The sequence below is a fragment of the Anastrepha ludens genome, chromosome 2 (assembly GCF_028408465.1).
Source record: "Anastrepha ludens isolate Willacy chromosome 2, idAnaLude1.1, whole genome shotgun sequence".
NCBI classification, from domain to species: domain Eukaryota; kingdom Metazoa; phylum Arthropoda; class Insecta; order Diptera; family Tephritidae; genus Anastrepha; species Anastrepha ludens.
Window position 1 is genome coordinate 98,662,508 of NC_071498.1, and position 17,988 is coordinate 98,680,495.

The 17,988-nt window shown below is 33.4% G+C and overlaps 1 protein-coding gene across 2 annotated transcripts in view; it reads left to right on the plus strand.

The window, feature by feature from the left end:
- The first annotated feature begins 2,608 nt into the window (after positions 1-2,608).
- LOC128854887 (homeobox protein homothorax) overlaps positions 2,609-17,988 on the plus strand; it is a 120,506-nt gene continuing 105,126 nt past the window's right edge. The window contains exon 1 of one of the 2 annotated variants that reach the window (XM_054089343.1): positions 2,609-5,453. In XM_054089343.1, coding sequence (XP_053945318.1) covers positions 5,439-5,453 — 15 coding nt within the window. In that variant the 5' untranslated portion in view covers positions 2,609-5,438. The remainder of the gene's footprint in view (positions 5,454-17,988) is intronic. The other variant, XM_054089342.1, reaches the window with a different exon arrangement.

Genomic DNA, 17,988 nt, shown 5'->3' on the forward strand with positions numbered 1-17,988 from the left:
ATCTCACATAAAAGTTGAGTAATTGCTCCAGGCTTGCTTTGCTAATAGATATCTACTAGAAGTTTAAGATTATTTATTTCCGTCAGGCGTTTAAAATGCACTAAATATGATACTGATTCAATTCTATTTTTTTATTGGCATACTTTTGTTCTCATAACAACGGAAACAACTTTTTATATTCAACCAATTTTAAAGCAACAACTCAATTATCTCAATTAAAAAATCCTTTAACTGAGTAATGGAACTTTGAAAAATTGCGCTTATTTTATTAATTTTTGTAAATCAATCCGTCACATTTTCGCCGTCCCATTAATGGTCAGAGTGGCCTTAACTTCGACAATGAGCGGACCAACACAAATGCACATAAATGTGGAATTTAGCTAGAGCAATAACAAGAACCGCACAACACGGCTGCTGGCTGACTTGTGGTAAGCGAGTGAGTATTGGTTATTGTTATTGTTGTTGTTGACATAGCTGGTAATGGTGTTGATGAAAATGATGAGTGTAGTGCTTACACCTGAATAACACACACACACACACTCGCCTTCGCCTGTGCACATATGAATGGGGGAAACAACAACAGAAATTGCTACATTACGTACGCGACACGCTCGACTAACAATACAACAACAACGCTAACAAATGAGTAGTACTCAATATAGTAAATACAACAACACCTGTGAGCAAGCGAGTAAAGCCAAACCCACCCACCGACCATTCAGCGCACAGCATACGGAACAGCGGCCAACAAGCAACAATGACAACAACGCGCAACAACAATAGCAATCAAGTCGACAACGATGTTGGCCAAAAGACTGAAAACTGAACTGATGCAAACTGCCACTCACTCAAGCGAAAATAACAAATGGGATTGGTTTTTGCTGATTTGCAAGGGAAGTTGGCGGGGCATTGGATGAGCAGCAAAAGCATCTATAGACCGGAGGGTGAAAGGGCACAATTGTACAGGTAGGTGAACGGAGAGTGGCTGATTTGAATAAGCTGGGAGGGCGCGCACGGTAAAGAAGAGCCGTAGTTCGCAAAGAGCAGTGGAGCAGTGAGCGCGCGCAAGCACTAACAAAAGCATTGGAGCTGATCCAAGAGCAAGCGGCAAGCGCCAAGTAGCCAGTGTAGGGGTAGTGGAGGGTTTTCATCAAAATGATATAAGCCATCTCATTTCAGCTAAAGCCAAATAAATTTCAAATGTTTGCGCGAAATGCGACGATGCCAATGCGCTGTTGAGTTGTGCGGCTGCAACAACAACAAATTTACTGACAAAAGCAATAACAAAGTCATTGAGCTGAGTTAAATTCACTCAGCAGACGACAAACAGCCTGTGCTGCTATCACTCCCGTTTTCTTTCGTTTGGGGCTGCGCTGATGAGCGCTTTGGAAAATGATGGGCGCATGAAAAGTGAAGGCGGCACTAACAGCGCACGTCAGCCAGAAGAAGAAGAAAATGATGATAAAGAAGAAATATAGGAAGAATAAGAGGTATGCATCTGTGTGGAAGAAGAAGAGTTGTCTGAAGCCTGTGGTGACTCAAGTGTTGGAAGACAAGCTGTGCCAGAGAGGCGAATTGCAATTGCGCCCACTGACCCTTCGCCTATGTAAACGTGCGGGTGGGTGGTTGTATGCGCTCTGGAAAATAAGGCGCTGCATGAAGTGGGCGTTCGAGAGCAGGAGGTGTTAAGGCGAGCGTATCACTGTTTGTGTAATGTGCGTACGCAAGTGGTAAGAATAACAAAATTTTGCACAAACAAAGCACAGTTGAGCATTTTTGTTTGCTGGTATGCGACAAATGAGCGGAAATATCGTAATTTTCGCTTATACTTTACTTTTTCTTATGGGCATGTCACAAGAGGCGTACTAACAAATCAGTCATTCCTACTTTTATGAGCGCGCACCAACAGTAGAGCGAATTCGATGCCGATTAGAGCGTTAAACAACATTATTTGGCGCTCTATCAAAGATGAGTGAAATGGCGCTATCAAACTGAGCCGTGGTGCCAAAAAGATAATCTCGACACTTGAAATGTGCATTTGAATTCGCCGCGAGTTAATTTATATGCACCTCTGTGAGCAGCACTCTTCAACGCTCTCATCATATTCTTAAATGCCGCTTGTCAAAACACTGGCTCTCTAAACCACTCGCTCTTCGCTGCAATACATGCACAACCCATATTCAATCACTCAATTACTCTCCTTACCCTGGCGCAGCGCTGACGCATATGTTTACCTTTCAAAGCTGCTGTTTCTACTCACACTTCTTCTTCTTATTAGCTTCTTAAACAACTACCACCAACAGCATGCTATCTCATTCATACTAACGAGGCGCGCGCTTCCTGCGATCTCTTTTGCACATTTTTAATGGCACAATTGTTGCTCTACTCGCAATGCGCCTGCTTGCACTTGAAACGCGCTATCCGTTAACGGCGCTACGGCCGTTCTTTCTTTCCTACGCCGTCGAGTCATTCATCTAGCCATCCATCTATCTGCTGCGTATGCTTGGCTGTTGGGCGCTTGGCTCATTCATTTCGCAAGCAGCGTTGTAGTTGTTGCTGCACCGCTGCTTACTATCTGCTGCTACTTGCTATACTTCAAAGTTGCTGAGTGCGAGCGCGTTCCTTTGCGGACGAGTGACGAGCATGTATGTGTTTATCTGCCTATCGGTGTGTCGTCGGCAGCGGCTATTATTTACCCCCGCCAAGTGTAGTTGGCGTTGTGATTGACAAGCCCAGTGTGTGTTTGCCTTCGAAACGCGTACAACGTGTGCTGTGTAGAGAACGAAATATAATAAGCGTAATTTCCAATTCATTTTTCCCAAACAAAAAATCGCAACAATAACAAAACGAAAATTCTACTCTACTGTTCGACCTTCTACAACGGTAACGCGTAACGCGATTGTAACGGAAAATAAGTACTATAATTGGAAATATACTGCATAACGCGTAAAGTATTATTTATTTTATTAAATCACATGTAAAACAAAGATAATCTAATAATAGTAAAATAAAAAAAAAAGACTTCATGCTACGCGGTGCATGCAAAATATTTGGTATATATTCAGCAGAAGAAAATTTATTACTGTAGCTGTTGCGCGCCTTTAACGAACAGAAAAATAAGAACGCCGAACATTGCACACTTCTGCATTGCCGTCGCTAGTGGAGCGATTAGAATGCATTAGCAGGACAATTGCGAATTGGGCAGGATTCTGAGGCGGCGAGCGTTGAAACGCACAGGCAGGCGTTGGACAGAGAGTAGTTAGCCAGTTCGTCAGCCGCAATCAGTTAGTCGGCGTGTAGGTGCGTTCTGCGGAGTGCGCGTGCATTTGGTGTTTTCTTCAGCTAATATTCAAGAGTGCAGCAGCAGGTCGCGCGAGTCAAGCAGTCAGGCAGATAACTCAGCCGTAAAACACAAATCATTTGCAAGTTGCTGCTGCCACTCTACGCGCAAATGAAACAACAAACGCAAATTAGATAGTAAACAAACAAGAATCAAGTAACACAAATTTAAAACAGTCTGCCGTGAATGTGGCGCGTAAAAACAACAACAATTTGTTTTTGATTAATTGCGGTTCAACTCGCCACGCGTAGGTTCTACAAAAAAAAAAAATAAATAAAATAATAACTGTAGTATTCAAATGAAATAATACAAAAACAGTCAGAACAGCTTAAGGTGTATTTGGATTTTTTATTTTGAGTGACGCCTTTTGTTTTGAAAAAATATATACTTTTTTTTAATATCCTTATATATACTGCAAATTCATCCAACAGTTGCAGTAGCAAGAATTTTTTAAACAAAGTTTGTCCTGAACATTTTTTTGTTTTTGCTTGATGTGAAGCCAAAAGTTTGTGTGCAATTCGAAAACTGTAAGCGCCTGCAGCACTGCGAAACTCCTTCGTCGCGTCAGTTAGTGAAACGCGTCGGTAATTAGCGTGAAACACGGTTGTCGTCCTAATCGTCGAAAAAATCGCGCAAAAGAACTGACGTTTGATTCGGTGAGGCGAAAAAGTTGTGCAAAAGTTCGTGACAAATTTCCACAATTTTATGTTTAGCAATCGTATGTGTTTTGTAGCAAAGCAGAAGTAATCATTTTATACAAAAATAAGAAGAAGTAGTCCAAAAGTCAAAGGAAAAGCGAGCGTAAGGAATAGAGAAGAGTAAGCGAAAATTCCTTTGAAGTTGATGTCGTAGCGGAAAGCGAGTGAACGTCGATGAAGCTGTGATATTTGTGAGCATATACACGCTAACAACAACAACTACTACTAAAACAAGACGAAGAAACAAAACCGCTGAAATCCAATTGGGAATTTTCGCCAGCAAGCAACAACAAGACAAAGAGGCGTTCATGAAATTTTACCTACAAAACAAAGCAACTTAACTTTTCCACGGCAACTTTGTATACGAGCAACTACAACAAGAACAACGACGAGTGTAACAAGCAAAGCATTGGCGGTACTGGCGGCAAGAAATACTGTGAAGAACAACTACAATAAGCAGCTAATAATAAGATATTTATGACAGCTGCAACAGTACTACAAATACACTACAACAAAATAATAACAACAACAAGAACAAAAGCAGACATCAGAACGCAACGGACAGTTGCGAGGAAGCCAAATGCCAAGCCGCTGAAACAAACCAACCAATCCCGAAGCAATCAAGTATACTAAAACACAAAATTATATACGAGCCCTTAGCGCTAAACAAACAAATAAAAAGAAGTATAAAAATTAAAGTAAAAATAAAAAATTATTATAAATTTATAAAATACACAAAATTATTCCACAACTACATATACAAACAAGCATTGTATACGATTTTAAAAATTAAATAACTATAAAGTACACTTTAAGAACAAGAAAAGAGGAATAAGTTAGAAAAAAGCAGCAACAATTACACAACAATCAACTGCAATACAAATATAAAAAGCGGAAAGTATATTTAACAAATATTTTACTTGCAACAATTACAATTCGTTTCGTCGCGTTTTACCGTCGCGTGTGTCGCTTAACAAAGTAACCAAAAATAAAAACACAAAAATAAATCTAATCATTCTTTCCAACCACAAAAATATTGCAAACAAATGTGCCTGTTGTGTTGAAGTAAAAAAAAGAAGCAAAGTGAACCAAACTGAAGAAGAAAAATTGTCTAGAAATTCATGCATACATAGTTGCTGCCACATGAATACATGCAACTAAGGAGACGTATGAAAACTGCAGTGAAGTGTTCCTAAAATTACAAAAACAAATAAGAAAAAAATTAAAAAATACTATAGATAAGGAGCGTACAGTGGACTTGCGAGCCAGCCACACAGCAAAGCCCGCACCCACCAAACTCAACACCTCACCCGGAAACCCACAACTCAGCAAACGTTGCACAGCGTGTGCTGCTTGCAAAAGTGGCACAGGTCGGGCTGGACATCGCTCCCAGAGCATTAATGGCTCAACCTAGGGTAAGTACTAAAGTAATTACTTTATTATTCAGCATTTTAAGTTAATAATGTCGTGTGAGGAAAAAAGTGAATTTCAGCCTAATTTGAAGCCACAAATCAGTTGCTTTTGTCGCTTGCATTTAGCGACGGTAAATTTGTTTGTTCAGAAAAATATTTTTTTGTTTTTTAAACTGTGTTGGAAGTGTGTAAAATTGATAAAATTGCTGACTAGTTGCGAACTTTATTGTTAGAATTGCCGCTTATTTAGTGAGGGAGTGAGTTTTCTCCAAGAAAAGTCAGAGTGCAAGAAAAAGGATCATTTCAAAACCACTGCACTTGAAATGGGCTCAGAAGAGTCTTGGCCGTGAAATTACACTAAAACCAAATTGTAGCAAAAAAAAAAAAAAAAACAAGCAAAAAAAATCTGTTTAATGCTTAACTCCATACATGCTATGAAATGCATAGTATTTTTCGAATCCTATTAGTGCAATGCTTCTTTTTTGATTTTCTAATGCAAAATACCTATGCATATCTGCATACCTACACCAACGGCTTGCCAAATGCTTCGTTACCTGCAACAAAAAATTTCTCAAAATTACTTCCCAACCAATTTTCTCCGCTTATTGTAAGTCAGAGTACAAATTCGAGGAAATCTGCAGAAAGACAAAATCTCGAAAACATTTTGGCATGCAATTTTGATACATGCAAATAAGCAACAGCCTTTCAACTTATTCGAAAATTATTATTTTTTAACTTTGTAACTTTAACTTACTCAGCGATAAGAGACAAATAGAACAGAGTAAAAGTTCACTTCGAAATGCTCAGCCAATCGCTAGAATGCAGTAATTTCGTAAAAATTTGAAATATTTCAAATAAAAATAGAAATAGGCGCAAACTGATGTGTAGAAATGCTTTTTTGTAAAATGTTGAAAAACTCGTGAAAGTGTTTAAAATGGGTTATTAGTGAGTCATTTGCCAAAAAAATATGTACCAAAAGTGTAGGTGCACATAATTTTTTTAAGTTCGCAAATTGACGCCACTGCCAAATTTTTAAGAAACTGCAGCTGCGGCTAGTGAAAGATGCACCACAAAGTGAGAAATATTTTCTAATAAAAGGCTTAATACGCATTTTAAAGCACCTAAACGCATTTTATAGTTTTCGTGCAAATGAATTGTTTGAAAGGAATTGAAAAGGGAGTGGTCAAAACTGAAGAATAAAAGGGAAAATATGCAACAAAGAAATATTTTAAAGAGAGTCCAAGAAATTAAAAAAAAAAAAAACAAATAAATGCATTGCTTTCGCCGAATTTGATTGAGAAGAAAGTTGAAGCTTATTTTTTAAATTTTAAATGTCGTGACTTCAACTTTCTGCTGCACTTTTAGTAAATTCAGACACATACTTTTTTAAGAAAGCCGATAAGTAAAAATTGCATAAAGTACTCAAAATAACCATTTAAAATAATTTTGTTAACCGAACATACTCAGGCATTTCTTAAAAACAAAAAACATGAACTAAATGTTTTCAAAATTTACAGAAATTTAATTATAAAAATTTAATTAAAACAGATTCTGGATGGTCCGTAGATATTTTTTTGCTTTTAATGAGCGTAAAATACGCAAATTTGCTGAACACAATCAGCAGATTTAAACGAAAATAATTTTGAAGCAAATTTTTAGTAGCAAATCGGTGTCCAGTGAAAAATACGCATTTTGATCATTTTTTACGTGTTTCTTCACACTGTTTTCCAGAAACATATAAAATAGTTGGTGTTAGAAAAACGCTAAATGTTTTTAGCAAACTTGCCACTGGAAACAAAACATTTAAAAGAGAGAAACGTGAATTTTCAAAAGTTTTGGAATCGGCATTTTTGAGTACGCTAGTATAGTAAACTCGTTATTAAATGCAAAATAATTTAAAAATGAAAAATTTAGATAGGCTTGCTTACAAACTTTGTTTTTTTTTTTTTTTTGTAACCACGCGCATGTTCAGCAATCGCAGTCCAAGCAATTGTTGAGCCTGATGAGAGATTTTGGCGGTCAGCTAATAGTCTAATTTATTTAAGCAATTTCAATTCTTGTATGGATCACTCATTTGCCTCAATAGTGTCATACCTCACAGAACCTCACAAACATTCCTCATATAAAAAAAACAAACACTTTTCTGACAAAAAATGAACTTTCAAAAAATAAATTAAAAAGTTGAACAAAAACGGTCTAAAGTTTTCAATTTACTGTCTCCCTAAGTAAAAGTGACTTCATATTTTGAACTAATGAGATACTACAAAAAGATATCGCCAAGGATTTTATACACAGCATTAAATAAAAAATTGTGTGTGTTTTTAAAGCTTATTTAAAAAAAAATTGTCAAAATTTAGAATTTGTTTTTTGAATAAAAAAAAAAGTATTATTAAAAAATTAAATTTTTTTTAATTAAAAAAATAAGTTTATTAAAGTTATTATTATTATTGTTGCTTGTTAAAATTTGTTTGTTTTATTGTTGTTTAAAAAAATGTGTTAAAATATAGAAATTTGTTTAATTAAAAAACAATTTATTAAAATGTATTTTGTTTTTCAATTACAACGTGATGGAAGTACGTAAATGAGTGATACGTATAAGTACAACCTCTGCGAAAATGCGTATCACCTCAACATTTTGAACAGTTTTGAGAATTTTTATTGTTTTTTTTTTTAGTGTTCATTATTTCTTATAATTTTTATTTTTTATTTTTATATGAAATACATAATTACATTATAATAGTAAGGCAACTAGAAGCTGGGGATATCATCGGCTTGTTATAAAAGTTGAGCTCAGTGTTATGAACTTTCCTCCATAAAAAAAAAAAATAAATTTTACACAAAAATTATAAAACATATGTGGTACTTTGAATATTCCTCCAAAATACCAAAATAAAAAAAAAAATATATATAAAAAAATATCATAATTTAATAAGCTAAATAACTGCATACCAAAAATTTGTTCTAGAAGTTCCAATTAAAAACTGTGAAATTTTGTTCAAAAGTTGGTGGAAATTTTCTAATTTTTGCTTAATGTTTGATTTATATGGTTTTGTTAGGTATTGATCCATACTTTTGTAAACAAATAATGAAGATTCAAAAAACAAAATAAAAAAGCAGAAAAATAGGCAAAACTGGTTAAAATGTTGAGGTGCTATCGTTTGTTGCGTACTGTAAGGGGGAAAAAGGGTACATAATTTTGCATAAGCACAAAATTGCATTGCTTTGAGGTGAATGAACGCATGTTCTTGACCTTCATATTTTTTAAGTACCTAAATAGATAAGTGAAGTAAAATGGAGTAATCGACTAACTAAGCTAAGTGGCGATGCAGTGGTTCTCAAGCGGTGACTCACCAACCGATTTGCAATGGAACCAATATTGCGTATATAACCGCAAAAAGCGAAAAATGCATTTGAAAATTAAGGAAAAAAAAAAAGTGTCACTGTTTCTGTAAAGAACTTATGAAAAGCTAACTTCGTAGCTAACGCACACGGCAGCTCAGTCTAGCCTTAAACTTCAATCCATCGCTTCCATCCGTGTTTGCCATCATTTCGGCTCTTCTCAAAATTCGATATGCTATAACGTCTTATTTAATGCAAGTTTAGCAGCAGCAAAGTAGCTACTACACATAATATTTTTATTAAGTATCTACGTTGAACGAAAATTTCGATTGAAAAAATATTTAAAAAAATTAAATAAATACTTGGCAAATATTTGCACGGACCTGTTAAGTGATTGAGTGAGGCGATTTAAATGACTTCATATCTGTACACACTATGTACATATAATTATATGTATGTATGTTTTTTTTAAAGCACATACATAAGTGTATTTACTAATTAAACGTGGGCAGCAGCAAAGCAAAAATCGCTTCATCGAATAGGGCAGTAGGAAAAAATAACAAATTACTAATTCGTTCTCCAAAAAGAAAAGTGGCTCTTTACCATTAGAAGTAGTTGCTTAAATGTTTACTAATATTTATTAACGTTATAATGAAAAGTGCTATAAAAAAGTGCAATTGACATTTCTTTAAAATATTAATTTTCCTTCGATTTCGTTTCGTATTTACCTTTACTCGCCAGCGCTGTCTGCTTGGCCGTTCATGGTTAGCTGTTGGCTTATCATTTGCGTTAGTGTACTAATTCCACATGTGGCTTGTTAGATGATAATGTGCGCATTGACAGTTGCCATGTTGAGGCGCCCAAGAAATTTCACTTTGTCTTCACTATCTACATATTAGTGTTCAAAAATAAGCAAGCAAAATGCAATGCCATCAAAAAAAAAAAAAAAAAACAAAAAACACTGCAAGATATACCAATTGCTTAGTCACAGTACGAATACGGATTTCATGGCTGCCGAATGACTCTTTTGACTTTTTTGATTGTTTCTGAACAGACCTATACTTTGCTACCTGAATAGGATGGATCGATCAGGGATGATAGAACTTGAGAAAACTAGAAAAGAAATTGTGCAAACGTAGCAGGCTACAAATGAAGTCAAAGTAACGAATATTTTAAGTAAAGTTAATTATTGCTAAAATGGCGGTCAGTTTTGAAGAAAGAAAAGTATAGCTGAACTGAATATGTGTGAATTTGGAATCAATCTCATTTATAGCTACTGCTGCAAATTGGTTAGCATATGGCGATTGCTTTCTATTAATTTTTTAAAGCTGACGTAGTTTTCGGAGTGTGGCTAGCTGAGCCTCGTTTCAACTACTTAAAAAGTACACTAAGTAATCAACTTTTCCTTGCCTTGACCAAGAAACGAATGGTCGCTTATTTAAGTACTTAAATAGTGTCATAATCGAAAAAAAAATTCTAAAATTTCTAAATAAGATTTTTTTTGTTTTTTAAATAACTTCTATTTTTCAATCAGTTTTTTTTTTAGTTAAGTATGCAGAAATGACCACAACCTCTTCTTTTCTGATGTGTATAAAACTCATGGCGATATCTTTACTAGTATTTCATTAGATGAAAATATACTTGTATTTTTCACTTTTACTTAGGGCGGCTTATCTAAATTAAAAGCCGTTCTTCTCGACAATTTGGTTCTTTGAATTATGCCACTATTGAAGTAAAAGAGCGTTATGTGAACGTGACACAACTATAAATATCTTCAGCAATTTAAGGGGTTATATACCTTGTGGTCCGGTGAAATTAGCGAAAGTTGGGTTTTTTTTAAAGATATGTAGCAATAATTTTATTGTATAAAAGTTTTTATTATTGGATATTACAATGTTTAAAGAAAAAAAAAAGGCTTTGTTTGTGTAAAAATATTTAAAAATGGCGGAGTTATGGCGTTTTCCCCCAAGACCCTTTTTTTGGAAGAGGCTTGCGGTGGACGCGATTCAAGTCCACCAAGTCAACTGAAATCAAAAAATCGAAAAGATTTCATTAGTATAGGGTTATATCTTCTTAGTGAACGATCAATATATTAAATATTTTGATTTTTGTGAAAATAGGAACATGTTTTTAAAAAACTCCACTTCTACAGTCCTAAAATTGGCATTAAAAAATTCATATCTGCAAAATAAAAATTTATACATAAAAAGTTGATCGTTCACTAAGAGGCGACATCAATTACGAACAATTTAAAAAAAAAATTAATATATAAAAATCGGTTGAATACTTTTTTTGCAATCGCGTCCACCGCAAAAGCATTTTTGGAAAAACACGTTTTTGAGATAATCGCGTTTAAAGTTTCAAGCGCCGCATGAGGCCGTACGCTCAGGACGTGACGACGCACAATTTAAAACGCTGTAACTTTCGATCTATTGCTCAGATCTCTATGAAATTTTTGGAAAATGTTCTCAAGGGATTGCACTTTACGATAAAGAAATAAAATTTATTTTGATTTTTTTGAAAAACACAAGGTATATAACCCCTTAAGAGATCGTATTATGATTTCTGTGAATGAGTGCTCGAACATGTTCGACCAAAAAGATGTGTTCTAGAGCTATAAAATTAGCAAAATAACATAAAGAAAAGTTATATTATAAACAAAATTCATTCAAATTAAAATTATTTTGGGCGCTGCATATGCTTCTAAGAGTTTTTCCAATGAGTTGAACCATGCTTTAAAGAACTCTTCGGGCAATCTGTTCCATAAGGCAAGGAAACAAATTTTTAATTCGAATACAATTTTCAAATATAACGACGGCTTGTGATACATCAATCCTGTGTAAAATCTTACACTGAATCCAAGTAATATAGTTGCATATTATAAGAGTAGAACGGTTTTCCAAATATTGAAGATTTTCGGTTTTTTTGATTTTTAAAAAATGGTAAAGCTACTACATTTTCAGTATCTTCGCCCAAATTTTAAGGTATACTATTTTAATTTTGTTATCGCAATAATGGTGCTTCTGTAAATATGTTGTTGGGTCACCGCTTGAGAAACACTGTCACTCACATAGTCGATTATTCCATTTTACTTCAGCTACCAATTGACTTAAAAAATGTGAGGGTCAGGAAGATGAGATTCCCTCAAAACAATGTCATTTGGAACTTATGCAAAATTATGTACTTATTATATTACTTTTTTTCGTTAGGTTTACAAATATATATACAATACGAGTAGCATCTCAATATTTTTACCTATTTGACAATTTTCCTTTTTTCTTCTTTTGAATGTTTTTTTTTTTCATTATTTTATTTATTTATAAAAGTATAGCTCATTGTCTAACAAAAAGCACTTAAATCGACTTTCTTTTGTTTAAGGTCAAAAGACAAAAAATTTGTTATATCTCGAAAACACTTTTACTTACATTTATAAAGTGCGACTATCATATTTTGATTTAGTGCAAAATTGTACATAGGATTGATGAAATGCCGTGTTTATTTTCTTTTTTGGGTTGTGTATCTGCTTGCCATGCGGAGTGCATAATTTTAAATCAGTGTTAGGTTTTAGAAATGCATCATAATTTCGTAAAACTTTATTTTAAAAATTTGCAATTAATTTATGAGGTGCACACTTTTTGCTCTCTAAAACATGACTTTGATTTAAAGAATAGACGTTACACGTCGCTTACGAGAATTTGCTGACAAATATGTTCACTGATGTGGCGATTCGACTTCACATGCAAGATTTTATAAAATAATAGGAATGAAATTAGCGCGAACAACTTAAAATATTCAAAGAGTAGGCAATGCATAGGTTTGAAGGGTAAGCGGTAGTAGATGTACTTAGAATACATTTTCATCTGACTCGAATTCTAATTTGAATAAAAGAACTTAAATACATACTTCGGCAACCAAGCTTTTGAAGATAATTAAGATATAAAATAATATCATATAATAAATGAAGCAAATTTAGTAATTGGGTAATATTCATTTTTGAGCTTTTCTGATGTATATTTATTCTTTTACGATGAGGAAGCATCGAAGGCCTTTATCCCGTCAGTGTTGGACTTTAACCCGAACTGAATCTCTTACCATCTGAGTACCAATCCCCTCCCGGGACTACCGTTAAGTAAATCGTCGGAAGGCTGTTGAGCACCAGACTATACGTCAGTTACATATTACATGCAGTCCATCCAAAACTGCGTGTGCCTTAATGCTCCCATAGTTTGGTTTATTTCTATAATATTTCTTTTCGCATCCTAGTAAACGCTCCGTGGTACGAGACGAATGCCCAAATTCGACGGGCCTTAAAACTTGCTTCAAAAAAGAGCAAAAATATTTAACCAGCAAACACTGAGATCGTCTTCAATCACACCCTAATGTCCTGTGCTCCAGTCTCTCATGTCACCATTGCGCAAAGGAAAACACCGAGCCAGCTCATTTGAGAGCTTAAAAGTTAAATTTGTTTACTAGGAAGGTTATTTCACAGGAAATATACTTTTAATACGTTAAACAATGTTACTTTCTAAATGAAGTAAAATATTTGTAAAAGTTCTTCTATGAATTGTGAGTATTCACAGAATATAAAATAAAGTTAAAAAAAAAATAAATATTTCTGAAAGAAAGTGATATATTATAGGCGCATATGGGCACGCATATATTTATGTAAACAACTATGTACTTGAATCTGCGTTATTAAAAGAAATCGAGTTCTATATGCTTAAGAATAATACTATGACTATCTTTACGTGAACTACATAGCAGCATTTCCTAGTAATGTTTTCTAAAAAGTGATTAATAAAAACATATTGGCTTCCGATTCTCATTTATAATGCTTTCATTAGGATATTAAAAAGTGTATTTGTTGTTGTTTTTTTGTTTTTTTTTTTGTTTTGAAAAACATTTCTTAGACCTTTGTTGAAAATCTTATATTTTTTTTCTAAATACCACACATAAGCTAATTTTGCGGTAGGTGTAGTGGTTATAAAATATTGAACAATTTAAGCTTCATTATTTTGTTTTTTAGTAATTTAATTATGCGATTACAGTTGTTGGCCACAATAACGTCAGAAAATGTGCGAATTAACATTCGAAAATTGATAATAAGTTAGCACCAGTACGCAAAATAGCGGCGGCTTGATCGTTTACCCCATTGCAACCCCACACAGGTTGTCATGTGCAAGTCAAATGTTATGCGAGAAAAACGTGATCGTAAAATTTTCCAATAACGAAATACAAATGTGAAATATGTGAACTAAATTTTCAAACTGGAAACTCAGCACCTAAGCGCCAACTAATTTGAATATCCTTGTACAGATATGTTAGGAAACATATGCATATGCTTATATATGTATGTCTGTACGTGGAATATGTTTGTATCAAGGCTCCTTTATTTATTTTTCATAATGAAAGTTTACGTTGTTTCATCAACATTTGGCTTTTGTTGGAAATGGAAATTGTTGTAATTTTTTTTTTCGTTTCCTTTTGTTGGTGGTCGTATTGACGTTTTGCTGCTAAAGTGCAACTTTGTAGTTTAGTTGATATTGTTTGGTCTTATTTGTACAAAGTATTAGCGAGTTTTCGTCACAAAGAAGGTCTAAAAAAAAAAGAAAAGAATCGGCAAAAGTAGATCTCTTCTTTGCTGGCATTTCAATGCAGACAACAATGAGCTTGTTAATTTTCTGTGGTAACAAAGTAGACGAACTTGATATGCTTTAATTCGAGACTCGTTGCGGTTGTTGGAAGAAATGCTACCCCTCGTCCCACGAACAACGACGTTTTCATTAGCAACTACATATGTCTGAGCACTCGATTTGGTTTTGAAGCGGAGCAGAGATTTATTTTACTTATTTACAGACTATTGTTGCGCAGTCAAATATATTTTTTCTTATTAAAAGTAAAAGAAATTTAGTGGAAAAAAGTGCTTAAAAAGGTAGTAAAAGCGATTTATGTGAGCATAATGAGTTGGTGAGTAATGGGATGCGTCTGCTAACCACAAATTTGCAGTTGTTTGCTAACTTTTGATTAAGTTTTGGCATTTGAAATTGAATTTTTGAATTGTTAAACAAAAATTTGAACTCTGCAATTACGTGTATGCGACGGCTTTTTTTTCGATTGTCAATTTTCCGAATTATTGTGCATATCTGCAGTGCCATTTCTATTTGAGCTTTCAAAAGTGAGCAGCAAAGTATTTTTTTGAGTATTTAAATCGAAGTATGTAAACAAATTAAATTGAGTGCCACAAACCCCGGATGCTTCGATTATGGCAAAAATTAATGGGATTTTCATTTTATTCTGACATATTTGTTTTGTTAAATGCAGCTTCCCTCAAAATTTCTTAATTTGGTTGAACTAAATTTTATTTCAAAATTTGATATATTTTAATGTCTTTAGAAGTAAAGTGTAAAAAATAACCAGGTACATAATATTATTTAGGGGGACAGATACCTGTAAACGGCCATATTTTCCCTGATTTTCATTAAAATTATTTAAAATGAAGAAGTCAATATATTTTTTTAAATTGTCATACAGTTATTTATACATTAAAGTAATATAAACAATTTTTGTTTATTTTAATCATTCAAAATGGCGGATGTACACTCAATTCTTCCAGGAAGGTCACAGCGGGGCTTCTTCGGCGGGCATTGTAGCATCGGCATCTGTGACCTGAATACAAAAACCCAAAATTTTTTTGTTTATTAATGTCATACTTTCTATATCAATTAAACAAAAATGGAGGAAAAAATCGCGGAATAAAAAGTAAAAAAAAAAATGAATTTTGGGGCGATCTTTCCTCATATTTTTGCTTCGAAAAAGTTATTTTTTCGAAAAACTATCGAAATGTAAATTCACATAGAAAATAATATCATAAAAAAGATGTGTGCAAAATTGGGTCAATAACTTTTTGAGTTATCGTGTACGCCAATTCGAAAAAAAAAAATTTTGAGAAAAACGCGTTTAAGGGGTTATACGCAGTTATGAAGCAAATAAAAGACGGGTTGTCAAGGATTTATCCTGAAGAAACTTCAGAATATTTTAATTTGAAAATTTTTGGCGGTTATAAAAACATCCTTCAAGAACGTAACAAAATTTTTTATTTATGAAAATGTTGATTATAGAGCGCGCTGCAGGCGATTTCTGGCACCTCCTTTAAAAAAAGACGTTTTACGGTGTACATCGTAACTCAGGATTGGATTATCTGAAATCAAAAAACCGAACAAATTTTGTTAATATATTAGATTATCTAGTAATTTATCGTTCGGCTAATCAAAATAGTGAATTTTCACAAAATGGCAGCTTTTAAAAGAAATGATTTCGATTTTTACGTTAAAATTTGGCCGTAAATTGATTATAAAATGGAAAATAAGTATCAGATTTACAAAAGGAACGATTAATTACTAGAAAATGTATCTTTAAAGATTGAGTTAAAACGGTTGACCGATCAAACAAGCCGTTTTCGAGATATCGTGTACACCGACTTGAAAAATGCCGTTTTGAAAAAAACACGTTTAAAGTTTCAATACCTACCTTAAAACGTGCCGAGGCATCTCTACATATTTAGGTATAACTCCGAAAGTATTGCTTAGATCTACTTCAAATTTCGTGCGTATACTTTTGAATATATGTACATTACAAAAATGCAATAAAAAAAAATCGATTTTTTTGAAAGTCATAACTGCGTATAACCCCTTAAAGTCGCTTGCTCGAACGCAAAGAATAGAGTCGTCACGGTTGACGATCTATAATATAAGAGATACCTAAAATTACGTTCTACAAATTTTTTGACATATTCTTAAAGGATTATATTAACATTTTATGAAAAAAAACAATTTTTTTTTTCGAAATTTTACAGGTATCTGTCCCTTTAATCCGCGCACTACTTTTTTAAGTCAAATTGTTTATAATTTAGCAAATATTTATTTAAAATAATAGTCGTTTAGCATTAAAGTTTAAAGGTTGAACATTTTTTTAATTTAATTTTTTATTGAATTAAACTGGTTTTAATTTAATCAAATTTAAAATATGTTTTGCTTTTTTGTATTTTTTTGTGTGTAAAAAATGGTGTTGAAAGGTGCGAGTATTAGCAAAATATTACAATTGAAACATTCTAAAATGTGAGCTAGAATTAAAAAAAATTATGAAATTTTAACATTAAATGTTTTTGTTTTTTAATTCCCGCAATAATTGGAAGTGCCCGCTCAAATTGAAAGGCGAAAAAATTAAAATAAGTTTTGTAAGAAAATAATGTCGGCCTTATTAAAATGTGTCTTATCAAATACTCAGTCTTTAGAAATCTTCAAGAAGTATGCTTGGATTTTTTAAGTTACAATCAGAAATTATATTTATTTATGATATCCACATTTGGTATTCTAAAGCTAATTTTTTGCTTTGCTTTTGGCACCCAGAGGCGCACACTAAAGAAATTTAGTTAAATTCAGTTAATCCATAAGCATAAGTGACCTTTTGCTCCTTCGCTGAACGATAGACAATTATATATATACTATATATAATCCATAAGCATGTATGAGCTTGTTATGATGCCTCGGCGTTTATTTCCATAGGCGTTTTTGACAAATTTAGAGAAGTACTAAATATCATTTTCAGATTATTTATATCGGTTATTTAAACTTTTTTTCAAAATTTTAGTATTTTGAATATTTTTCTTCATATTAGATGGTTTAATTCGTTTTTTGACTGCGTCTTCACTTTTTGACTGCGCCAGCTTAACTACTTTCAAATGACTTTCACACTTTATTTTCATTCATTTATTCTTAATTTCATTTTTTTTTGTACAATATTTTTCTTATATTTTTATTTGATTTTATTTTTATTTTATTGTGACATTATTTTATTTCATTTTTATTTTTCTTTCTACTCTTATAACTAAATTAAGTGCAACTAAAATGTGTTGCGGCTTTCCAGCGCATTAAAGGCAATTTCCGTGTTGCTTATCTATATTTTTTATGGCGTTAATTTAGCGGTTATTGTCAAAACATGTATGCGCAGATCATTTGCGCTTGTATGTGTGTGTGTGCAGAGTAGAGATACACCTTTGATGGGGAAAAAAGTGCAAGCAAGTGTCACAAATATAAACCAGAGAATTATTGCAAGTGACATGTATGTGCGTAAAAATATGCTCATTCACACATGCATACATTCATATGTATGTACATATGTACATACCTATATGCAAATGCAC